This window comes from Pyxicephalus adspersus, chromosome 1 (genome assembly GCF_032062135.1).
Source record: "Pyxicephalus adspersus chromosome 1, UCB_Pads_2.0, whole genome shotgun sequence".
NCBI lineage: Eukaryota > Metazoa > Chordata > Amphibia > Anura > Pyxicephalidae > Pyxicephalus > Pyxicephalus adspersus.
The window spans coordinates 30,183,611-30,210,317 of NC_092858.1; the positions used below are offsets into that span (position 1 = coordinate 30,183,611).

At 36.7% G+C, this 26,707-nt stretch overlaps 1 protein-coding gene across 1 annotated transcript in view; it reads left to right on the top strand.

Moving 5' to 3' along the window:
• The window catches only part of XPO4 (exportin 4), a 64,092-nt gene that overhangs the window by 10,410 nt on the left and 26,975 nt on the right, over positions 1-26,707 (top strand). Inside the window, exons 2-7 of the mRNA XM_072405042.1 lie at positions 2,750-2,855; positions 3,162-3,303; positions 4,481-4,619; positions 16,844-16,960; positions 20,891-21,044; positions 25,720-25,832. Of these exons, the coding sequence (XP_072261143.1) occupies positions 2,750-2,855; positions 3,162-3,303; positions 4,481-4,619; positions 16,844-16,960; positions 20,891-21,044; positions 25,720-25,832 (771 nt within the window). The remainder of the gene's footprint in view (positions 1-2,749; positions 2,856-3,161; positions 3,304-4,480; positions 4,620-16,843; positions 16,961-20,890; positions 21,045-25,719; positions 25,833-26,707) is intronic.

The following is a 26,707-nucleotide window of genomic DNA, read 5'->3' on the forward strand; positions in this document are numbered from 1 at the left end:
TTCCATCGCAGGGTGCCACCATCTTCTTTCTTCTTTTCTTCCATATCCCAATCTACAGCCGTCTTGATTGGCTGGGCCGAAATGCTGTAACTTAATCATTTCAGTCCTGCGGGGTGAGGTGGGATTGCAGATTATCCTGGCAACTAAAGCTGATCTGGGCATGCAGTTCCCTGGAGCGATCAGGCAGGTTAGATGGATATTACAGAAGGGACATCGTCTGTCTTAACTGCAATAATGACCTGCCTGGTTGAAAGTTTTTAAAAGTAGAACCTAAATTTCTCTTCGAACTGTTCCATCCTTTTGCTTTTTTTCCCCCTAGTTTTGATTGACACAAAATAGTGACCCCCAGACTTGTAATGTAGGGGTCCTGGTGGTCTGTTCCATATTTACCTTTTTTGTTGGGTGTTTATATTATACATAAAGAATATTGATTCAATACCAGTGTCCCCTGCTTATAGAATTTATTTACTTTACATTGCTGATTTAAAATCCCATATCACAAAGGCTTCCTAATTCTACAACAATTTATTCCTTGAACTGCTAATGAAAAATGTTACTGTTAATCTCATAGAGAGATCTATCTGTCATAGTTTCTATTTGTCTTATTGCTTTATTAGTGATGTATAGGAAAGAAAACGGGTCTTTATTGCAATGACCACAAGAGTTCAGCTATACTTCTGACCCTGCTGGGGGGTGCACGGGCCAGAGCCGCTGACCACAGGTTGCGGACCGCTGTGCTAGAGTATAAAAATACTCCTTTTTTTGTCCTTTAGTGTGCTAAACCCTCTTTCATCTTTGTCTCCCATACTCCCCCTCCCAGGCACTACAGCTCAGAGTGGGAGGTTTTCAGCGGCAGTGCCATCTATCCAGAAATCCGCTTTATGGAAATTGTGGCCAGCTGCTGATTGGCTAGGTACAGGCTTGGGAATTAGTGGTGCAATGCTTATAGCTGCATACTGTTATAGTAATCAGCTATCAACATTTGATTATTATAGCATTTGATTGATAACAACATGCATTACATTATTGCAGTGTTTTAGATACTATGTGGCATTTTTTATCTTTATTTGAAAATTGAAGGTTTGGTATACCATCGGGAAAGTTCTGATTGGCTGTGATGAGCGGTGCAAATACTTCCTGTATTGGATAGACGGCGCAGTATTACAGCGACTAGCTTCATCTGAGCATCTTGGCAAGCTGTAAAATAATAGCAAAATTATTCTTGGCTCAGCAGTGCTGCCCCACCACTCTGCTCTCTGCAGAAGTAGCACAAAGCTCATTTCTTCTGCCTTGTTTCTCTGCTTTTGTTCATTTCTCTTTGAAGTCAATGAGAAATGTCTGTGTCTATACAAGCATGGTGACGAGGCAAGTAAAGCAAGGGATATCGGGCTGAATCGGATCATTTAAAGTGGTACTCCAGGTAAAACACTCCAGTATTAGAAATGTAATGTGAAAGGGGCTTCAGTGGCCTCGTTTTTTGATTTATTTCTAGAAACAAATGAAAGCCCCTTATACAGTGCTGCAGCTATTCCAAACCTGAATTCTTTCTTCATGCTCATCCCCTGATTACATGAAACTGTGCACATCAATTGTGATGGAATTTGCAGCATCCAGTGCAAATAAATCTGCAGCTTGTGTTATAAGAAAATGCCAAGTGCTACAAAGAAGGATTTGTGCATTTAATAGTGTTTTGTGGCATACCTGGAAGTCCTCAAACCATTGTTTCTCTACCAGGGTTCCTCCAGAGGTTGCTAGGGGTTCCCTGACCAATTAGCAAATTGTACCTCTCAGGTCAGTTTAAGTGACACCAATGATTTGTGTTAGCTATCTGTAAGAGTGGCATTCTTCTCACTGGCCAACATAAAGCATTCTTCCCACTCACTACCATGCAAATTTATTGTGAACTGTGGCAATAGTAATTATAGCAAGGGTTCCCAAAGACTGGAAAGTTATTGTTAAAAAACAAAAAAGTCAGGAAAAAGGCTGCTCTGAACAATTGGTTTTAATATTCACTTTAAATACGACAAGCTGCGTTTTCTTGAGACCTTTTAAAGTTTCACATCATGTTTTATATAAAAGTGCTTCTCTTTACATGTCCACTAGATGGCACTGTCTGAGACAAGCTGCGTTTTCTTGAGACCTTTTAAAGTTTCACATCATGTTTTATATAAAAGTGCTTCTCTTTACATGTCCACTAGATGGCACTGTCTGACCACTGTGATTGAACTATAATGGGAATAGGGAATCTTAGTAAAAACTTGGTGCTAAAGAGGAACAAAAGGTTTTTAAAATATTTGGATTGGCAGTATGTGTTTAATCAGGCTTATCATTATTCTGTAAGAGCAAGTTTTATCTGTATCATTCTATCAGAATGTATTTGGTTTAATTTGCTATGGATTACTGTACTTTGCCTATCACCATTGCAACTTGCATTGCTGATTTAGCTGCACATTTCTACATTTGTTATAGGTTAGTAGGTTCAAACCAGTGGTAATCTGGTTCAGATCAGTTCAGCAGCTAATTCTGTTTTATGTTTCATTGATTGTGTTGGTGACTTAGAACAACATACTGTGCTGAAGCCCATAACAGAAATCATGTTGGTTTATTGGATGCTGCCTTTTGTACTCTGTGTTGACTTTATAGAGGCTCATAAATTTTTCTTTTCAGTGCATTTTGTTTGCTACTTTGTCCATTTACATTGTTGGAGACTTTAATAGTTGTTAAAAATATTTTTTCTTTTATTTTGCAGGCTCCGCCATCCATGGTGAACAATGAACAGCGGCAGCATGCAGAGCACATCTTCCTCTCCTTTAGAAAATCTAAGTCACCTTTTGCTGTATGCAAACACATTTTAGGTATGTACGAGTGCAATATGACCTGCAATAGAAGGGTAAAACTGTACAGAAATAATACAAGGTCCCACTAAGCTTGGCAGTGTTCACCCCAGAAATTTTTTTAAGCTGGATGGGAAAGTGGGTGGCAGCCCCTGTATTGTGACCCAACTAATCAGTAACCACCCAAAAACAGCCTGGTGGTTGCTAAAAAGTGCCTGGTGGTGTGCCCAGCTAAAAGGGACTGGGGGATATACTGTAGTTGTCAGATTCTCATGTGGCATTACAGGTCTAACCTGTATCTTTCAATTTTTTTTTTTTTTTTTACAGAAACTAGCAAAGTGGACTATGTACTATTTCAAGCCGCCACAGCGATAATGGAAGCCGTTGTAAGAGAATGGATCCTCCTGGAAAAAAGTAGCATTGAATCACTCCGAACATTCCTTTTAACTTATGTCTTACAGAGGCCCAAGTGAGTACACATTTGTTGCCAACACTTTGCTGTGTAATGACAGAATCACAAATATTTGGGAATTATTCCAGGAAGAGCTTGGAAAGCAAGGGTTGCTATATACCCTTTTCTTTCCAATGTCCTAATAAAACATCATAAAAAGATGTGGGTCCTAATAATGAATAAAGATGGTGGCACCCACAATGCCATGGGGACAGATGGGTATCCCCTTGGTTTGGTTTTGTTTTAAGGAAACAAAGGTTAATAAATGTCACACATGTTTTTTTTTTTCTATTTAGTGCTGCTTAAGCAGTGTTCTCCCCAGGTGGTGGTGCACCCTTTTAAGCTGGGTGCACCACCCAGTACAGGGGCTGCCACCCATCTACAGCTTTTTCCCACCAAGTTAAAAAAAAATCTGGGGAGACTACTGATGAAGTTGATGGACTAAAGTAGAATTAGGAGTCTAGTCGATTCTTACATTAACAGATCATGCTAGCTACATTTACATGTCCTAGAATTCTGTGGTTTTGTTCTAATACATGTGTTGATCCTCCCAGTGCTGTTATGAATGCTTTTACATGTGAAAGGCTAACAACGCTAGTGAAATTGTAGAAGAGTTGTCAACTCTCTGCTACTTCCAATGCCTGTTGGTGGTGATGTGATTATAGCATCCACCATCATTGTCAGTGGAAATAGTACTGCTACTGAAATATTGGAGAGAAAAATATCAACACCAACAAGCTGCAGAAAAGGCAGTGGGAAGTGGAGGCATAGGGTTAACCTTGTCATTACCATATATAAATACTAAGGAAAGGTATTTAGTACCCATTATTACAGAGACTATCAGGGAAATGAGGAAGGCGTGAGAAGAGGCTTGGTATGTGTAGTCTTTCTATCATCTTTAAGCTACCCCTTTAATGCAGAAAATATTTTATCCATGTTTTTGTTGGTCTCCTTCTACATATATTTATTCAGAATATCATATACAACACAGCAAGAGTATGAAGTTAAAAAAACATATATAAACTGCATCATAATCAATGTGCCAGAACATATCCCATATGTACAGTATGAAAGAATATATATGAATATTTTCCTCTTTCCAGCCAGAATTTCAAGCAGAACTGAACCTTAAAAAAGTGAATTTGATCTTACATGTTTAGTAAAATACATGTTTTCTGACCTTGTTTCTCTGCAGCCTCCAGAAATATGTACGAGAACAGATCCTCTTGGCGGTAGCAGTCATAGTAAAGAGAGGATCGTTAGACAAATCAATTGACTGCAAGAGCATTTTCCATGAAGTTAATCAGTTAATCAGCAGTGGCAACCCTACAGTTGTAAGTAGTGCTAATGATTGCTTACTAATTTGTTTTCCTCTTCAGACCTTCCTCAGCTATTAGGGCATATCCACAAAACAATACCAAATATAATAAATGACATCAGGTACCACCAGGTTTTTATTTAGCATTAATGGTAACATAGTTAAATCTTATGGTGCCAGTCAAGTAAATCCCAGTTTTGACTTTTGACTTGTAACTGTGGTATTTAAGATGGTAAAACAACGGCCGGGACAATTTTCTGACATGAAATGTGGAGTAAATAATTTGTTTTAGATTGCTACTCTGGGGTGATGATTTCAATCAAAAATGTAGGCTTAAAATTGAACCCTCTTGCAGCACATACTCGCATTACCTTTACTCCCACGCCAACCTGGATAGCTGCTGGAAACAGGAGAAGCAGCCCTGTGTACACTGTGAGTCAGGCAAGTACCGGCTTACACAGAACTGTGGAGTCCTAGGATAGTATTGGTGCTTGATTTATTATTGGTCATCTTATAGATTGTCACATGCTTCCACAATTAGGAGGTACCAGGTATTTTTTGCTGAAGATAGTTTACAAAGCTCAGTACAGAACAAGCCTAAATTTACACACAACTGCATCAAATCGTTATCTCTTCCTCCATTCACAATGCTTGTATTTGGCAGCTGAAGAGTATTGCATTGAAGGGAGTGTTGGCTGCTGACAGAGACAACTAAAGAAAACCTTTTACTTTGCACTGTCCAACTTCACAAGTGTACATTTTTTATTTATTTTTTTAATTTTTTTTTTTTTTTATTATTTGAATGTGGAACTCGTGTTCCCTAACACCTCAAAAAAAGACTTCTTGGTATGCCAAAAATTGAATAGGTGTAGCCTAAAAAAGGCAGCCTGTAGGAACCGGTAAGCTAAAATACATTACATATTTAAAGATGCACTTTACCAGAGGGAAAGACTGTCTAAAATCCTTGTCACGCACTGGAAATGTATAGGCTCGTGCTATGATTGCAAAAAGGTGATTCTTCTTTCTTTGTGGCTAAAGGAAAAATGGCTGTGATTGAAAGCGCCAAAACAAGGTCTCCAGAGCAATTGAGGAAAGTGTAATTCTCAGTAGGGCAGATTTTATGTGGTTGAATAACTTTGACTTTCCTGCTTTATAGAAGAGGGGGAATCTCTACCGAGACCCTGTCACTTGATCATACATTTCTCACCTCGTAATATCCTCACTTGTATAGACTTAAAAATCTGCAGTCTTCTGCAGGGCTCCACTATTTTGGATTTGATGTCAACAGACTCAGAACTTAAAAGTGACTATAGTATTTTGTTTTTTCCTTGGCTGCTGCATAAAAGTTTATGGTGCTGGGCCAGTACAAAGAGTAATTGGACACTTCCAAAAAAGGATAGGAGAGTTTTTGACTAGTGAAATTGTGTCCTCAAACAGGAAGGGAAAAGTGATCCATAGCCTTGTGCAGATGCTTAACAGAAGGTTGGAAAAAAGATTCACAGTCCGACTTGCAGCATAGGTAAAGGGTGGGCAAAGGATATGCACAGGTTTAAAGCAAATGTAGGTGTGGGCAATATGCAAGTGACAAAGGGCTCAGACAGAGATCAGGGCAATGCAGACATTTGCCAGCAAATTCTCAGGGTCCGGTAACTGGCTCAGACTCAACACCAGGCACCATAGCACTGCAGATAGCAGATAAACAGCATTGTGGAGCACCGTTACTGATGCCAGATTTTGCATGAGACAAATCCTATTTGTATGAAGCCCTGGATAGTAACAAAACCGGATCGGTTTTAACCCTTCTAAGCCATTCAAAACTAAGAAGACAAGTTTTGGCTGTGCAAAGTCCAATTTTGGTGTAACAAACTCAAATAAAAAGATTTCCCCTTTAGTGGCTCATGTAATATCATATGGGAATTTTGGGTAAAATGGGAATTTTAATCTGATTTGCAGTTAAAGGCTTGTGGTCCCAGTGATTATTATGTACAGGATGAGTTGTATGTGTTGGGGTTATAGTAGTGGGGTAACTATACTTGCCTTTTTATATATGGAAGAATTCAGAAGACCAGTCTTCCAGCCAACATGAATAAATACATCTGCATATAATATTAATCTGTGGTTTTTGTTTCCATCCTTTTGGAATGTTTCCACCTCCATAGAGTGTTGGTGGTTTTACAGCATCCTCAGTATCCAGAGATAACGCTCTGTAACACACTGCACTGACTCTCCAGCCAGACGGCAGCTTGCTGTTTTAAGGTCAGGCTTCATTGCAGAGAGGTCAGTGAATTGGATCCAAGATGGGTGGAATGTAAACTGGTAACAGCCGTTTTAACCTTTAGAGGTTTTCTACAGAACTTTTTTATGATTTGCAAACACAGCCAAGTGGAATATAATAATAATAATAACAATAAATGGTTATTTACTGCAGGGAATCTTCTAGGTACATGTATTTTAAAGGATAGTGTTTTGTTTTGTTTTTTAGTTGAAAGTTGCATTCACATTTTGACCGCTTAAGTTAACTTTGTTGCTTAAGTCAGCCTAAACTGTTGGTTGCCAAAATTGTCACTAAGGCTAATTTCACTTGGCACCTCTAAAAAGTCTGTAGCTTCAATTTGCACTTTATATGAGTTTGGATGCTATTTCTGAAGTTCTCCAAACTGCTGAGGAGGTGAGGTCGTCCACAAATGCATTACAAAACCCTGGTGGAGCTTGAAACACTTTGCAGTACATGTGCATGCTTCCATTGATTTGAATGTAGGCATTTGACCAGCAAGTTTGAAAGTTTATGATGGCTAAGATATGCTGCAGGCCAGATCAGAATTTAAATGTGCTGTGTGAGACCATTCACTATTCATGGGAAGTCAGGTAAGTTTTTGGAAAGCTGAAATTGCACCATGAAAATAAAGTTCTTACTTATCCATTTTTTTTTTTTGTAGGGTAGATCCTAAGAACCTTCCTTTTTATGGTTTCTACTTATACTGTGGGTTCTACTAATACGGGAAAGTCCAATCATTTAAAATTGCACACCAACCCCCCCACCCCCCATCTTCCCTTCCCTTTTACTATCCAAGTTCTTAAAATTCTACCCCGAGACCAGCACTATGCTTTTTCTATTGCTCTTTAAATCTGTACCCTGCTGAATCTTTCTGATGTTTGTATTTTATTACTTCTGTTTCTCTGTACACATACCTATTTAAAGATGAAGGACATAGAAAGCTGCAGTCAATTGAGTTATGTGATTTAAAGGCCTATTAACACATGTATCCACAAGGAATGATTCACCAATATGTTACCTCAATCTTCTAGTATCTCATAGCGTGCCTGCCTTTGTCACATGTACATTCTACACACCCGTGGTTTGCTGGGGGCGGTCATATTTATCTGGTGTGTGTTACAGGCCGCAGTGAGAGGCGTACAGTGTTCATTTCCAACACATTGGAAGCTTTCATTGGTATAAGGGTCATATTTAAAGAACGTCATCCGACCCCAGCATGCAATCCACATTCTTTCCGGTTGACTTGCAAATACTATTCAAATCGTCTCAGAACAGGTTGAGCGTCAAGATTGCTCATTGCCAAAGGACCGTGATAAGACGCTTGCAGTGGCAGCTGGAAACATCTGTGTACACTGTAACTCTTAGTTCTGCACTTCCAGCTTTGGCCAAAAGAGAGCTCACTTTTTACTTCTTTATTATATAGTATATAGTTAAGGAGATTTTCGGGTCCAGTTATCATGTTCTGCTTTTAACACGGAACTGGATTTTACACTAAGTTGACTGGTTTTCTAATTCTTTTTAAATAAGTGTTAAGGGTGCTTTTTTAAATCTGTAATCCTGCCTAACATGAAGTAGAACCTCCAGCAGCTCTCCTACCTTCCTTTCATTTTTAGGCAAATTGACCACCATTTTCATCAAACCCTCTTCTCCATGTGTGCGATGTCCAGAGCCCTCCCTATAAATCTATTAGTTGTATGGTTATGCTACACCATGTGTGAGCAGTTGCTTTGCAGTCTATATGCTTGTGAGCTGCTTAGGATATAGTCCTCATCTGTAAAGGATAATTTTCTACAAAAATAATAATTTCTTAAGGGAAAAAAAAACAGTTTTACTGGGGATAGAAAAAAGATGTGAAAAGGATGCAGCAACCTAGAGAAGATTTTTATAGAATAGGTGTACTTTCCAAACTATAGGGCTAGCTTACCTTGTCTACCACCTCATCACAGCACCATAAAAGTGTATGTAAAGGTACTGTGTAGGTGTTTGCAACATACCTGCATCTGATGGTTGGAAAGAAATGGTGGCACCCATCAGATGTCTTTAAGGAGATTGGCTGGATGAGTGTGGGGCACTGGGGATGTAGGGGAGCTTTCATTGTGTGGTCACACATAGTCCTGCTTATTGCTTTCTGGATTTGACAGAAATGCACCCTGAAACCCTTCCACAATGAGCTGCAGTGTCTGGGAAGGTGGAGTGTGTGAGACACAAAAGAGGAATAGGCTCATTCAGGAAATATAAAGGTTTTTTTTACATTATTCAGCTAGTACAGAACATAATATAGGGATTTGGTAACGGTGTGGACTGATGTAGCTCGTTGTTCTCCCCAGCATCTTTAATGCTCCTGGCAGTTTTCACCAGCCTCCCAACAACCGCTCAGGCTGAAACTGTACAAGGAAAAATAGTGCTTTCAATGAGATGTGGAAACAACTTATATCAACTTTGATTGCAGAGAACCCTTAAATCTGTACTTTGTATCCTTTTGTTAAGCATCTATTATCGTGCTTAACAATAAATTTATGAAAATGAGCAACATGGTAAAACTGTATGTAACTGAACTTTTCCAATAGTTTACCATAAAATTGTGACATACTTTAGGGCTGTGTGGTGCAGACTTTGTCTGTCTCTTTTACTTTTGGCTTCCTGGGTATCCTCTCGAGTGATTAGATGGCCCCTGATTTAGCACCTGTGCAAGTGCACAAAATTTACTTTGTCCCCTGCGTCCAGCCCCTTACCATCATCATAAAATCAAGACATGGTGCATGCACAGTAAAGTATCCACAATATTAAAAGATAAAGCTAGGGGAACAAAGTTTTATTTAGAAAAAGTGACTTTATATCTTGTCTTCCAAACATTTCTACCTCCTACCAATTTTTTTTTCTTAAATTCTCTTCCATTTAAAAATAATCCCTACAGCTTTGTAAATTGACCTTGTACTGGTGTAGTTGACATCAGTCACATAAAATAATTGTGGCTTGCCACAAACACATGGAAAACAGTGGATGTGTTCCGACCTTTCCAGTGCAATGCTGTGAGTGTGTCCTAAAACATGAGAATATTATGAAGATGGTATTTACACCAAGGAATGACTTGAGTAAAGTTGATTGTAAGAGTTTGCGTCGGAGTAAGGTGGTGTTTCTGAGAAGCTGTGGGTATTTGTTTTAGGTAATGGGTGGTTTAAAGAGTCTCCTTTGTATAAATGTTAAAAACCACAAAACCTATAAGTTTAATTTCCAGCTGTAATTTACATATGGAGACTATAAGTTCCCGTAGTAGGCAGTGAAAGTAAATAATTGTATGTTTTTTTTTTGCCAGAATCCATTTTCACACCTTGGCAAATTAAAAAAAAACAAAGTCAAGTAGAGAGCAGTTTTGATGGCATTGATGTATGGAGGATTTGTGTGAACCTGATATGTGCTTCATCGCATTAGAATTTCAGTCTCTAGCATCTAGTGACTGATAGGTTTACCTTCTGCTCCTCTTCTACTGATCTGTTCCAATAAAAAAGCAGCTGACTGCCTTTGTTAGTGCTAACCTTTTGTCCGGTTTATTTTGGGGAATAAAGCCCCTGGGCCTGTGCCAGGAGATTATAAAAGACAATCCGTTTCAAGAACAAGAGCAGGCCGCTGTGCCAGGGAATGTCGCTTTTGTGTTTGAGGTGCTGTCACTACTTTGAAACTGTGAATGCATCTCTGATAGATCAGTTTTACTGATTAGGATTTTATTTTTTCTTCTTTTTACTTTCAACCCTGAGACCCAGATGTGAGCAAATAATCTTAAAAGATGATAAATAATTTTTGTTTGGCTATTTTTGAAATTATTTCTTTATCGAAGAAAAATACTGCAGTGAGAAGCATCCATTTTTCCCATGGACGCACCTGTATTACCTGGATCAACTTCTAAACCTTCCAGATCCTAGAAACATTTTCCGCTTTGGATTTGATCAGAGTCATTATTTGCCCCACATACCACCAGGAGCAGAATGACACCTTTGGTCTCCATCTGAGCATCTTAAAGCGGACCTAAAGTCACACTTTAAAAAACCATGATCAGGTAGGTAATTATTGCTGAAAGGGACCCACCTATCTGCAATAATCACTTCTACCTGCCTGATTGCTCTGGGTTTATAGCAAAAAGCTGAGCAGCACATGCTCTAGTTGTAAGGATATATCCATCAATCTCTGATTCCACTGCATGTGCGGAGGGGAATTGTGTCATTCTGGTCAATCAAGAAGGCTATAGATCGTCTACCGGAGGGGAAGAAAAGTATGGTGGCTCCCTGTGAGGAAAGAGGATCAGGTGAGCAACATGGGTTTAGTTCTGTTTTACGTATATGTGCACCCAAAACCTTATTAAAACTTTAAAAAGGATATAGGATGGTATTACTCCTTTTTAGCTTTTTTTTTCCAGAGGTTCTTTTGGAGAGATTCCTGTCTGGTAAATTAGTTTGTGCCAGGACAGCATGTAAGGGAAACTTTATTAGTAACACCGGCAGATGTAAAAGTGTTCTTTTTTTTTTTTTTTTTTTTTTTTTTAGCTAAATGTGGGAATGCTAGAACCCCTGTCAACTTTCCCTTCCTACTTTCCCTTCCTGTTGTCTCAAGAACAGGAAGATGGGAAAAATCTTCATACAGCAGTAAACCTGTTCTATCAAAAAATATTGTGCATGGATACAATTTTTTCACATAGAGGAGCCAAACAATTCAGGCAAATACTGCTGTGGGTGCTTTGTTGTATACCAGGTCTTTATGTAGCCTTATTAACCCAACATACAAACAAATCTGATCACCACTAGACTGTAGGTAATTCTATATTCTACATTTGTGTGTAAAGTAAAAAAAAAAAAAAAGTTTTCAAAGAATTTTTTTTTGTATGTCTACCCAATAAGCACCTAATGATCATGGTGAAAGAAAACTGAAAAATAAAAACTTAAGTCACTGCATCTAAGGACTTTTAAGCTACAATATATTAAAAAATGCACCTAAAGATCTCTTGTTTATTATGGATTTAAAGTATAGTTGTCATCAGTTGTGCCATCACCCATTCAATTGGATGTATTTATTTCAATGTGTCTTTACGAATTAAAAAGATAAAAATACCAACCTAAACAATTTTAAACACAACTTGTAATAAAGCAGATGTTACTTTTAAATTGTTAGAGCGATTTAGTAGGTCCAAAGATTTTCATGAAATGTTAGCATGCACCTTGTTTATTCTTTCATAAGAATGCATCATTGCCATAATAAATGTATTGTAGTGCTGTTATCTATGGGCACTCATTTTATATTATACAGTAGAAACAAAAGTGCACAAAATTGCACAATGCAGGTAGATAATGCAAACAGATGAAGTCATTACCCTGTGCATTGCTCCCTTTTCTTCACTTCACACCCTTTGATGAAAGTTTGCTGAAAGGTAGATAGATAATAAAGATCTAGATATAAAATCTGATCTTACCATATGCATTGTCATATAATGACGTTTTATTTATATAACCCCAATGTAATATGCAATGCTGTACAATAAATAGGGTTGCAGATGACAAACCCGCATAGTAGTGTACAAATAATGACACAGAAGAAGAGGAGAACCCTTCCCAATAAAGCTTACAATCTAAGAGGGTATCATATGTGGGTATGATATCCATATTTGTGCATTCCAATATAACCTGCTCCTGACAAATAATCTTCCTCTGTCATAGGCGCTAATACCTCTTTAATGAGGATCCGGCAGCACATTGCATCTGCTGTTTGAGTGTTCTTGAAAGTAAATTATTCCATTGACCTTTCATCTCATAACCCTAATTCCGTGCTTGTTTCACTTGTACTGCTGCTTCCCAGGCTGACCTCTTGGCTCAGCACGTATCCACAAGTACAGAGAGTCAGCTGCTGCTCGCGTATCTATCCATGTACTGCTCATTTTAAATGAGTCCTTTAAGAGGTACATGCATTTGTGTGAAGTGATTTGTAAAGATAATGAATGATGATCGTTGATGAAAGATTGCTCCAAGTGTGTTGATGAAACAGATGCCGACTCTTATCAGTAGAAGGAAAAGAGAAGTAAAGTTGATAGCATTGCCTTAACAAAACCTTGGGAAGAAATTTGAGAGGATATAGCACACTGAAAGAGGTTCCCTTATAAAGCAATTTCAGGCAACAAGTAGTATTACCTGTTATGAAGTCATTGCTTTATTTTATTCATTAGGGTTTAGTAGTAGGTAGTAGTATTGGGTAGTAAAATAAAGAAAAAATAATTCCACTGGCAGAGAATGAAGAAAGGCTTGAAACATGTTTTGATTGGATATGGGAAAAGGCAAAGCTGGGTGGGAAGAAATTGTATGGTGGTGGGCATCCCCTGTATTATGACCCAACTCTTCAGTAATCACTCACAAACAGCCGGGTGGTTACTGAAAAGTGATGGGTGGTGTGCCTGGCTAAAAATATTATTTTGCTTTCTAGGAGCAAAATTTCCCCTATAGAAAATTTCCCAAAATCTCTCATTAGTGGTCCCTGGAAAAAAAAAAAATGTCTGCCTTAAAAGATTTCTTACCATATCTTGCTTTAGAGACAACAAAAAATGTTTGGCTTTCCCCTTCCTATCTCAATCCCAGCAGTTCAGGTAGAGGGGTGAATCTCTCTAATAAACAGACAATGACAGTAAAAGGTTTTACCAGAAGAGATGAACTGTAAATTGGTCCGGTGATGGAAATATGTGGGACGGGTAGAGTAGATCTGACAAGGTCTGTGTATATTTCTCCATCAACGGCTCACTTCTTGAAGACCAGATGTCTATTAAAGTGATCATTAATTATCCATGTAGCTCATGTCAATTAGTGGTAGTTAAGGAGTATTGTGTATCAAACTTGTATCTAGTTTGTAGCTATTCCAATCAGGGAAAAAAGAAACTAAAATCAACGGATTCTCCATCTTTTTAATCAATGAAAAAAACAGTGCCAATAAAGATGTTTAAAGTTTGAGATTTATATATTTAATCCCTTCCAGTTATTGATTCTCTAGAGCAGGGGTGCCAAATCTGGCCCCCAAAGCCCTTTTTTTTGGCCCCAAAAAGAATCCTAAATATTAACCGCAGCTTACCTGCCACTGCGTTGAAAAGACGCCACTCCTACAATTCCCGGCATCACTCGTGTCTGTAGACCAGTAGACTGTAGACCTTTATTATAGGCTTGTTCCAGGTTGAATGTGAAGCAAAACCTCTTTGTTTCCATATGAAACAGTTTTATATATAATGAGAAGGAACAATTTCCTCAATTTTTTCAAATAATTTCAAGGTTTGCCTACGACATTGTCTAAGTTTTTAATTTTGGCCCTATGTGTATTTGAGTTTGACACCCCTGGTCTAGAGCTTCTAGATTGTAGTGGATCACTAATTCTGTAACTCCTGAAGGCAACTGATTACAAGGATTTGTTTAGGGGATGCACAGCAAAAAGACTCAAAATCTTGAATCGGGAAATAATCTATTTTTTTTTTTCTCCCCAACACCATGCAATTATATATTCCCCACTCTGAGCTGTTTTGCTTAGACCAATGATATAAACGTCTCGTATTTTACCACTATTGCAATATTCATTGGTTCACAGACTTGGTAGCCCCTGAATATCCATGTTTAGCAGGTGGCTATAATTCCAGTAAGTAAGTTGTCCTATATTTGTTTTGCCTGTGGCAATCAGGGAGTTGACATACATGAGCTTTAACTTGTCAGTTTTAAAAAGGTTTGTGCTTTGGGTAATTAAAGCAATCTTGTGTTTGGACATAATTGAAAATTCCGCTGTTCTGCTTTCACCCCATGGTCACCCGCTGGTGTTTACAATTTACATTAACCTCTGAAAAGGTTGAAATAGCTGCCATTGTTGAGGAATGGTATTGTCACTTTAGCTGAACTGAGCCCTGGGAGAAAGGCGGTGACACACAAAGTCTATTCAAGTTTGATCTGTTTAGGTATATCGCAGCAAGAGGGGATTAGGTTTGGCGCGTGCTAGCTAAGATAACAAGCGCCTGTAAGGTCAAGGTATTGACATGAGAGGCATTTTATGTGCAAAGATGCGGCAGTTGGTGGCAGCAGGGCTTGACTGTCAGCTGTTGTGTGAGCCTGCATAAATAGTATCATTGCAACTTTAATCTTCTGCAACACAGAGGTATTGGACATAGTTCAGTCTAAACCTCAGACCATCGCCTGTGTGTGACACTGTCCCCCCCAGGGGCATAGACTTCTTTGTGCCTGAAACTTTCACTCCATCAAAGCTGCTTTTTAGTTTTTTCTAAATTTGCTGGCATAGAAAGAAGTTATACCGCTTTTCCTACTTTTAACCCTTTAAATAGCACTATGGGGTCACATTGTTGCCAGCTGATTTTTTTTTCTTTTACACCTGCCAACTCTATACATGTAAATTAATGTCACTTGCAACTACTTGAAAAAAACTACTCCATGTAAGGAGTAACAGAAAAAAAAAAACACCTTGCTAGGATTTGCAGCATTTTACCACCTGGGTATTGGCTTCCGGTGACTAACTCCATGGTAAAATATTTCTATCCGGGACTCAAAAAATAGTGATTTCTTTTTCTGTATTGTGAAACATTTAGTAAAGTGTAGCGTAAGTGTACCCTCACACCAAACCGAAATTGAACAAACATATTCTAATAGCAGGCTGATAGGTGTATACAAATGGTGTATAGAGACCAATGTAAAAAGAACAATATGGACTGCTTTTTCCTGCATCTTTGTATTACAGTATTAATGATGTGTATTCCACAGGAAGCAGGTGGTGAGCAATTGTAAGACCTCAATCTTCCAATCTAACTCCCCATAGTCCTGAAACTTAGAGAACTAAGAAGTCTTAGGTCTGCGTGGATAGGTTCAATTTGCCTTGTTCAGTAAGCTGCTTTTGTTGGTCTTTAAGTCTCATAGTAGACCAATTGCAGTAAAAAGTGTGGGTGTATTCCTGGTGAGGTGAAATCGTCCTTCTGTGCAGGTTATGTGAGCAGCAAGACCAACTTTTACCTGAAAGCTACCTGGTGTTTACCTGTCTCTACCTTGGGATCTAATGATTGTTTTCACCAAAACCATCTTCTACTTAGGCATTTTTCCCATCTTCTCCCCAGTTTAAATAACCAGATTTATAAACGCTTTACTTTAAAGGAAATTGTCATGTGCAGCTGATCTGAAGAACAAGACTACAAAGTTTCGAAAATCGAAAATTTGTACTTAAAATATAGATATTTTGCCACACTGGTTTATTGTTATCACTTTTTTCCCTGTTCCAGTATTTTTCAGTAGCCTTTGACTTACAATTTTACCTGTTCAGTGTGAACATTTTCTTACCTAAACTAAAAAAGGTAAAATGCTAGAACCTCTATTAGCTTTTTATTGTCCATTTCTCGGTTTTAGAAATTTCCTGGTTTGTCTTATAAAAAGTTGTCACAAGTGACAAAATTATTTCTCTAATTAAGCCTTAGATAGTCATAAGCAGGACAGGTGTTTTGACATTTATCAATTCATTGTAAACGTTTAAAATAAAGTTTATGTAGAGACACCACTGAAATGTTGGAAACCCATTCTTTGATAAGAGTGCTTTGGAATCCTACAAAGCTTCATTGTCGCATCATTTCATTGCAAGCTATGTAAGGCAATACGGATACAAGCAAAAAAGTTCTGGGGTAAAATACAACACTTGAAGGGCTGACTTGCAAAATATTGAGTTTTTCCTCTGTGATGGTACGATCATTCTTTGGCATCAGTAGTTGGAAAACGTTAATCTACCCTTCATGCATGTTAAAAATCCTTGTGAGAACATAGTTTTAATTCGATCTGTCCTAATTAATGAGCTGAGTTAACACAGTTTTACATCCCAAATAAACAGCTGCTGCTCTATATTGGTATTTAATACACCAATGGAAACCTAATGATACAATACTAATTTGCACTGCTCTGTCTTTTATTTTGTCTTCACAGCAAACATTGGCTTGTTCCATATTAACGGCACTACTTATAGAGTTTTCAAGTTCAAGTAAAACCAGTAATATTGGGCTCAGCATGGAATTTCACGGGAACTGCAAAAGAATATTTCAGGTGAGGCTTTTTCATAATCTGGAAAATTAAATGTAGTATGAAGGTTTTATAAAATATGAACTGTAGACCACAAATATATGATATAATATTATCCAGTATTTATATAGTGCCTACATATTACACAGCGCTTTATAGTCATATCACTAACTGTTCCTCAAAGGGGCCCACAATCTAATGTTATTAATAGAGTTAATCCTGGATCAGCAGGGAAACAAACTTATCCTGGAACCAAATCCTGATAGGACAGGGGTACTGTCCCTTTTGAAACAAATCGTCCACTTAGCATTGGAATACGTGTGAATATAGAAAATTACTAGTTTGGAAACGATTGCATTAATAGCCTGTACCAACCTGATATAGGATACCTGCATTGATGAATCCTGTGACTCATTTATCCGGAAAATAGACATCTCCATTGATAGCAGTTAATGAACTTCTGATGAAGCGGACTTTGTTCTGAGAAACGCATCGATATATCATTAGCCTATTTTTTATATACTAACCTCTGGATTTATTATGTACCACTTTTGGATTTTTGTGATGTTTTTAACCAAGTTTTATGAATTATAAATGAATAAATCATTCGAGTATTTCTAAGTAAATTGTTTGAGGTGTTCAAAAAAATATTAAATGCTTTAAAAGTCCCAAGGCCGAAGACCCAGCCAAAACAAAGTGTCTTGCAATGTTAGATTGAAAGGAATGTGGCATATTCTAACCATTTACATTATTCTAAAGGAGCTGTCTTGAGTACATTTGTTAGTCGTATACTTTTTCAGAAACTGAAGCAGGATAATGAACTTTACATATATATATATATTATGAAATTTTACAGCATATGGGCTAATTGAATACATTTCACGACATAGCTACACAGAGCATTTTAGTATATGAAAAGAGCTGATGCATTTTCCCAAACACTAAAAATTGTTTACAAAATGAGTTTACATAGAAAAGTAGTGAAATTGTACACTGTCAATACCTTGTGTACAAAAGCACTAGTCTGTTGGCTGGACACTTCAACCATGTCCTTTCTATGATGCATCAACTGCCTAAGTTCCAGAAGGCAAAATATGGGATAGAAGAATCTGATGGGGTCTGTCACTAATGACAGAATAAGGTTTGTGTACACAAGGATCAGTGGGCAGCGTTCCGCTTAATTACTTTTGTATGTAAACAGTATGGGGAATTATTGGAACACGGAGACTAATGACACCTGTGGTTTGACGGAGAGAGCCCGAGGACATCAGAGCCGTAACCTAACATACTATTTATTTGGACACAAATACAACATATATAAGCCAATTACGTTACAATATAATGTATATGTACAGCCACAGTAGATATTTTGATTATAGGTTCACTTTAATGCAAGTGTGTAAGTCTTACCACTATTTATACATTCTCAAAAGCTTGGCTCAACCATTTTCAACTCCCATTCCCTTTAGTATACCATCTCCCTTTTCTATCCATGCATTTGTTACAAAAACATACCAAAAATTAATATAAAAGCCTGTGAAGCCGGATAATAATATTTTATTGCAATATTACTGATCACTTTGTCATTTTGTGCTACATTTACACATTAAGAATATTATAAATAGGGACTTACTCTGCAGCATGCTGACAAGGCCAGCACTGCACCTCAACCTTCCCAATGTTGAATTTTGCTTACCATTAAAAAGCATCATAGTTAGGATTTTTGCTAAATCATTTTCCTCATCTTCTAAAATGTTTAAATGCACATTTCTGGTTTTGCACTAAGGAAATCAAAATACCCTCTGAACTAAAAGGTAAAAAGTTGCAGTGGCTTTTGATTTCACCTTCTTAGAAATTGGGGGGCATGAATCACTTTTTATGTAATGATGTTCATTGCTTGGCCCTATAGGATACTTTTCCATTGTGCCAGCCAGATGACTGGCACAAGAGATGAAAGGTACAGTAGTTATATCCTTTGTTTTCAAGGAATGACTTCTGAGAAATGTATCCGTCTGCCCAGTACTTGTGTTTCTTTTCCGCGATACCCGATCCCGGTGTTGTCAGGCTGCTATTTTCACTGGTGTGGCACTACTTTGCTACACGCAGAGGGCCAACACATTCTGCCCAACAATGACCGCCTTAAAATAACTTTGGCCATTAGCCAAAATTATCGCTTGAACTATTTTTCCGGTTGCAGATGGCCAACTTGTCTCGGATGTATTGTTCTGCTCTTGAGAAGTGCTTGACACTATAAAACTGTCCTTGGAGAACAAGGGAGCTTTATGTCTGGAGGAACGTCAAGAATACCACACTTATTAATGGGTTAGAGGACAGTGTACCTAGAGGCAAGAGGTTAGGCCATAGCCAATTACTTATCTGATTGTTAGACAATACAGACATGGTATATTTGTTCCTGGAGGGTCCCTGTCCAGAATATTCATGAAACAAGTATCCACTCCTGGATGAACATGTTAAACCTCAAGTTGTAGCCCCCAATAAGTACAATTGAATAAAGCAGGTGTATGAACCTGCATGGCCTTATTTATAAAGCTTTGTAAAGGTACTTTCATGGTATGCAGGCGACCAAATCCACCTCCCGTGTCACATTCTGTATCAGTCTGTCATTTGCAACCCCTTTTAATGTACAGCGCTAAATGATATGTTGGTGCTTTACAAATCCTGTTTATTATTAATAAAAAAAAATATTATTAATAGTGTAATCCATTTAGTAAATGACTGATGTTTATACATAGCCAAAACTTTGTATATTTACCAGAGTAGGAAAAAATTAAAATCCCAACCAGGTGATTATTTTTGCTGTTTGTACACCATTAGAAAAATTTTCTGCCCCAGGAATTGAAAAAATCTCCCAAAGTTAGCTTAACCCCCCTGGCGGTATTCCTGAGTCTGACTCGGGGTGGATTTTATATGCAAAAAGCGTCAATCCGAGGTCAGACTGGAGGTACCTAAAAACAGAAAAAAACACACTTACCTTGTTCCGTTGCTGTCCCCCGGCCTCCTGCTGGTCCCCGAAGGGGACACATCTGCCTCCTCCGATCTCCAGCTGTGAAGTGTAAAGACATCCTACAGGGTTTCCCGGTGACATCGGTACATGCGTCGGTGCAGCTGGGACTTGGCGGCGGGAAATTCAAATAGTTCTGTATTGGATTCAATACAAAGAAATATTCATATAATATATAAATAATATTGAATATAAATTATTTATGCAGCTGTACAGTTATATTACATTATACATTGTTTTTTTGTTTATTTTTGTAACAGATTTTTTTTGTTTTTTAAAGTTTATCATTAAATTTTTTTAACTATTAGAAATGTGTTGGTGAGTTATGCCTAAGAATTATAGGTCTACAATGTAAATTAAGACCGCTAGGGGGGGTTAATCCCCTTCTTGGAGAATTGACCCCAGAAAAAGTACTGTTGGAAGATACATGTTACATGTAAATCTGAGGGTCATTTTTTTTGTTTAAAATTCTACTCTCCAGAGGATAATATAATTTCACACACAGTTCTGTTCAGCCTGCCTTTTGATCTAGGTACTCCTGCCTGACATTGTAGTACAGTACAGCAGCACATTCCATGTCAAGAACACTTGAAAAATAATCATTTTTAAAATCATTTAGTTTTACATTCATTCCCAGCTATACTGCTTTTTAAGCATAGTTTTTATATATTTTGTGAGATAAAAAAAATATATATATATATATATATATATATATATATGTTTATATATAATATTTATTTATTTATTTATTTTTTAATTGTGTTAATTTGTTGTTTAGTTTGTGATGACAGTGGCTTCTTGCAATGTAATATTTTTTTTTTTTATCGTTACCACCCCCCAAGTGTGTTGGAAGGGGTGTGACTACTAGAGAGCCATCAGTATATAACAGTACGATGGTTTATTGCATGGTAATGAGCTTTCTTCACTTGCAGGAAGAGGATCTTCGCAGAATCTTCATGTTAACAATAGAAGTTCTACAAGAGTTCAGCCGACGGGAAAACCTCAATGCTCAGATGTCCTCTGTATTCCAGCGGTACCTTGCACTAGCCAATCAAGTTTTAAGCTGGAATTTTCTACCACCAAATTATATCCTTTTCCATTGTATTTTAATACAATATATATATATAATACTATATATATATATATATATATATATATATATATATATATATATATATAAATATTGTAAGGGTTATTACCACCTTTAGCTGCTGGGTTTGTTTATCTTCTTGCTTTTTTTTAAGGGATTCTCTTGCAGTAGCATTGCTGGATTTTTTTTTTTTGCCAAAGACTTCTATAGACTTGAATGGGAGCCACTTTTGCAGCTTTTTACAGCGAATCTAAAATCTATTTTATTTTGAGGAGTAAAAAAAAAATATACTTTATAGATGTTAAATTAAATTCACGTATAGTTGCAAGTAACCAAAACCAGGGGTCTAATTACGAAGACAAATTATTTTATTGATTCTAAAATGTGTGACCTCAATTATGGTTGTATACTTCTATGCCAATGGTCACTATATTACTAGCATAATAGCTGCATTGTTACAAATTATGTTTCAATTTTAATTTTACTCTTTTAAAAAAATAAGTCTAAGGACAACTTGCATCTGAATTTTTCTACTTGTGATCAAACTAGTTTTTCCGTAGATTAAAAGCTAAACTCTTGGTTACTGCAAAATGTAAACTTGCAGTGGTCCTGTAATATTAAACAAAAATCTAAGGGGGTACCAATGCGAGGGCAAATCTTACACTACCCCAGAATTCTGCTTTAAATGCTAATACAAGGCAGGGGCTTGAAATATTATTTGAGATGCAATGTTTTTACACACAGTGTTTTCCAAAAAGCTGTTGTAGAGAGCTTGTAAAGTAGTTGGTTCAAAGTTTCTATAAAGTCCAGTTGTGCCTCCAGGCCTCTTTTTTACCCATCAGTTTTGGTATTTGTGGGGCATTAAGAGAGATGAAGATGTGATGATGTCAGGGGAAACCAGATGAATGTTCGAGCTGATGAAAGTGTAAGTGAAATGCCTTCAGCATTCATTGATATGATGAGGCAAATGTGGAGGATTATGTGAATACCCAGTTAGAGTAGAGTGCAGTGTTCCATAGGACCTGCATTATTGTTCTAGTATTGTCATTACAGGATCCTTTTGCTTGGCCCCCTCCTGTGTCACATGTTTATAAGATGTGACTTTCATACCTCTGTATAAATAAATCCTGGTATTGTATTACTTTTGTCTCTGCAAAGCCCTTTTGATATTATTGTGTTTCAACATCCTTTGGAGTCCTTTTGGCAGACCTCATTGTAGTTGAGCAAAGGACAATGCACTATTGGAATGTGGCAGCCAACAGAACGCTCCTTTTAAAGTGAAGTTTGGTCAGTCCACATTAGAAGGGCAGTGTTAAAGACATTGTGTCCCGCATTAGCACAGAGCATTGCCACCTAACCCCCCTTTCTTTTTCTATCACTCCCATCATTATTCACAAGGAGAAGGCAAGGCAGTATTGCTGTAATCTTGCATGCAGAAAATGGTGCTTAACTCCCGGAATAATTGTACTTTCTCCTATAAAACCTTTCATACAAAGGTTGTAATTTGGGTATTTAGAACTAGATAATGAACTCCATGGCACACAAAATAGAATTTATCTATCTGTTTAGCTTAACGGTTGGCCTTCTGTTTTCATGAATGGGTTATATTCAAACATCTAATTGACTGTGACGTTAGAAGCTGTAAAATAGTTTCTGTTTAAATTTTTATTACCCCTTTATTGCTCATCTCTGTATAAGCGTTATGGGCATTCAGCTTATTTGTGGTATGGGCCTGTTTATTTGATATTTATTACTGTAATACACTTTTATATATTATCTAGCAAAATGTTTTTTTTGTTTTTTAATTCAATCCTTAGGAAAAAAAACAAAAAAGGCACATTGTTTTACTTGGTTAAAAAAACATGCAACTTTAGATAAATTATGGACTTTATTTCATATTTGTTTAGTTTATGGGACTAAAACTATTATTTTGGCACAAAGCATTGCAAAATTGTCCTAAATATTAAGGCATTTTTTGCACTATTTTTAAAATGAACACAAAAAAGTAAGAGAAAAAAGTTTAAAAGGTAATGGTTTATTTATTTTTTATAAAAAAAAAAGCTAGAACTGTTAAAACGAGAACAAATTTTAAAGAAAGTAAAACATTGTTCAGGTGTTTGTTTCTCCTTCCCAAACAGTGAATAATGGTTGCTGTGTATAACCTGGAAATTCTGGCTGTTAAAATGACGAGTTGTTGGCAAATGTGGCAGCAAAGTATGCTACATACACCCGTACGTCAAAGTTATATCAGGCATTTGCAACATTCTAGATGTCCATAAATTGTTAAGCAATAGCACTTTTTAAAAATTGAAATGGTTTACTAGTATTATGAATAAAAAAAGTCTTAAAAACAAGCAAATGACAGCTTTAGTCTTGAGTCACACTGTTGGTAACTAGTTAAGAGAAGCACTTATTACTTTTACAAGACAGTAAAGGTATAAGTGTAGTGTTTTAAATGTAAAGAATTGAAACGATATAAAGAAAATTAAAACACAGAGTCAGTTTTATTAGACTTTTTTGTTACTTTCAAGCGTACTAAGCCGAAGAAACAGCACGGTAGGGCGATTTGGTTTGATGCAGTTTACCTTTTTAAAACTGGACTGTGCTGTTGAGTGAGAATGGCCTTTTCTGAATTGTGTTGTTTAAATAGGCTCCTTAGATAAAAAAACAACCTTGAAAGCATTTAAAGTAAAAAAAAAAATCCTAAAATTGATCCTGCTGCCAGAAAAGTAAAAATAAATATTGAAAATAAAATATGGTCATTTTAATATATTAAAAGTTACATTTTAAAAGAAGTTTTAAATATCTTGACCAATAAAATTTTGTACCACAACCATACGTTCTTTTTTAAGTTGTAATTTAATTTTTAAAACGGATTGTAATTTTTTACAATAAAACAAAAGGATGTTCTTAGATTTCTTTTGAAAATAAAAATTTGGGGCAAAATTGCAGTGTTTTAGCAATTGCAGATTTACACATTTTTGATTAAACACCTAATTTAATTTGGACGCGCAATGAAGTGTGCTCTGTTTTTCATAAACTGTTATTAGAACCAATAAGCAGACATTTAGAATATTGTAGGTTTCAGCCTTTAGATCTGGTGACGCCATTAGTTTTTCTTTGTTTCCCCCTGGTAATTTTATGAATAACACACCTAGGGTTGCAAAGCTCACTCAGTTAAAAAGACACCTAGCCTAGACTTCAAGCATTGGCATTACATGGGGAAAGGGAGTGATAGTATTAGTAATTAACACAAAAAAGTATTTTTTTTTTTTTTTGTTCTCTGCGCTTAGCTTAATGGAAGTGCCAGGGGCAAGATTGGCGTCCTTTGTACTTGCTAAAAATGTTCACCTGCAAAAAAAATGAATGCCACTAAGGATTTGTAAGCTGTAATGTATTACTATATAATTATACTATGTAACTATTACATTTGTTAGGTTACTTTTTTTTTTTTATGCAGTTTAAGATACACTTTAAAAACCTAAACAAAACTAGATTCCAGAATTTGTGAACTCTGCGCTTACCTTGATGTTTTTTTTCCCCCAGAGATCTTTGTTGTAAAAGTTGTGTTGTAAATTTGATATTTATCCAGAAATTGCTCCAGTTGGGGTGGCATTTGGGATTTTGCAAAGTTGTGATGTAGCCAAACCTTTACCGTCCGTGTCCAGTAATAATCAGTTGTCCAACCCACAGAAGCTTCTTTAGATATCTTCTGATGCCTCCCTTACTTTAAAGTGTGTTGTCCCTATAGCTTTGAGGGCAGGGTAACCACCTACCACACCCCCATGCAAAAGTTCAAAAACCTTTTATTTAGTTTATTTAAAGTTTTTAATTGAAATATGCAGAACTTTGTGGAGTTTCTACAGTGTCAATAGGTGTGTCACAAAACAATTTATTTTTTTACATAAGCCATATAACTACATTCATTTAATATTAAGCATTTTACCATCTGGTTGTCAAATTTGATTTTGGGGGAAAAAATTAAACCTTTGCTTACAAAACTAGAGCCTGTACAGAAATCACATCACTGACCTTGTCTTTACGCCTGTTTTAGGCCACAGAGAATACATTGTAAAGGGTTTTTAGGAACTCAAACACTTGTGTTTTACATCCATTTGTGTGCCCTGGCTGTCATCCCCTTGTTACCAGCACATCTATAAATACACAAATATTACTTCCTTTCTTATCTTCTCTTCTCCTTAGCCAACCGCTTAAAAAGTTGAGCAAACAAAACTAACTTTCCGCTGAAACCTACACCACTCTGTATGTGTTGCCCCCTTTTGCTTTTCTAAGTGGAGATTAATGATAAACTATAAAAAAAAAAAATCTGTTTTTCTAAGTTGTAGCACCTGTTCCCTGTGGCTGCTGTTTCCCCTCTTACTCCTGTCACATTAGCCCTCCGCTTATCAAAGTGATGGTTCAGCCGCGGCATGCTGCATTGTAACGATCAAACTGTTATCTAGCATTCCATGAGCATTCTTCTTTTTCAGGGTCTAATAAATTTTATTCTTTGGCCTCGTGTGAATTATGCAGCGTATGTGAGGAGGCTCAAACTTGTTTCCATTATTCTTTGATGGATGCTGGGGCTCCTGGACTTTTTTTTTTTCACTCTCTTCCCTCCTTCTTTAAAGGCTTGCAGGAATGTTATTGTTGACCTTGACACCAGATAACTGGGCAGACATTATATAGCTATGTTTGAATCCTCCCAAAATGTGATGCTGAAGCCAACGGAGTCCTGGCGTGAAACTCTTCTTGACAGCAGAGTCATGGAGCTGTTCTTTACAGTAAGTCCTAGATTTCTTTATTTGTTGCTTTCCGTTTGCATGAGCTAAGACGAGTGAGAGTACCATAATGCTTAGATGACTTCTTGTCTTCCAGTAACAGAAGTAAGAATTTTATAATTTCACTCGCAATGTATTACCTGTATTTTAAACTGTATTTTTCCTAGGGAATGGAGTACCCAAATGTATTGTTTTATTGACGGTTGTTAAACAAGTTTTTTCATATTTTTCCCACGATCACCTCTTTTAAGAAAAATTTGCAGCAACAATATTTAAAGTTAAAAAGAAAAAAAAATATATGAATGGAGAATTAAACACCCTACTGTACTGTAACTTTAAAATAAAAAAAAGTAAGACTTTTAGGTGGTTTTAATGAGTCAGTCTGTATGTGTTTGGAAATTGCACAGTGTATGGTAAAAATTAGCTGTATAGAGTCCGGTTAAAGGGTAAATATTTTANTATATATATATATATATATATATATATATATATATATATATATATATATATATATATATATGAATTAAAATATTTTTTAAAAGATAGTAATATTGGTTATTACAGCACTATTGAAATGAATAGGGGAGGAACAAAACGACAGGTAAAAATACGACAAATTATAGTGGCTTCTTTCTGTTGTCAGAAGTAACATTAATCCCGAGAGCGAGAAAATATAACAAAAGCACACACTGTGTAAAAATATTGTTTTTTTGTTTTTTTTTGTTTTTTCCTAAAGTGGAGTTTGCTGGACAATTTTAATTTGTTGGCAAATCCATTGTGTTTTTACTTTTAATTTATTTTATGAATTTTTAAATACTGCCCTCATTTTTTGAGACCTTCAGTAAATGTGTTAAACTATTGACCTTCACTTATTTTTT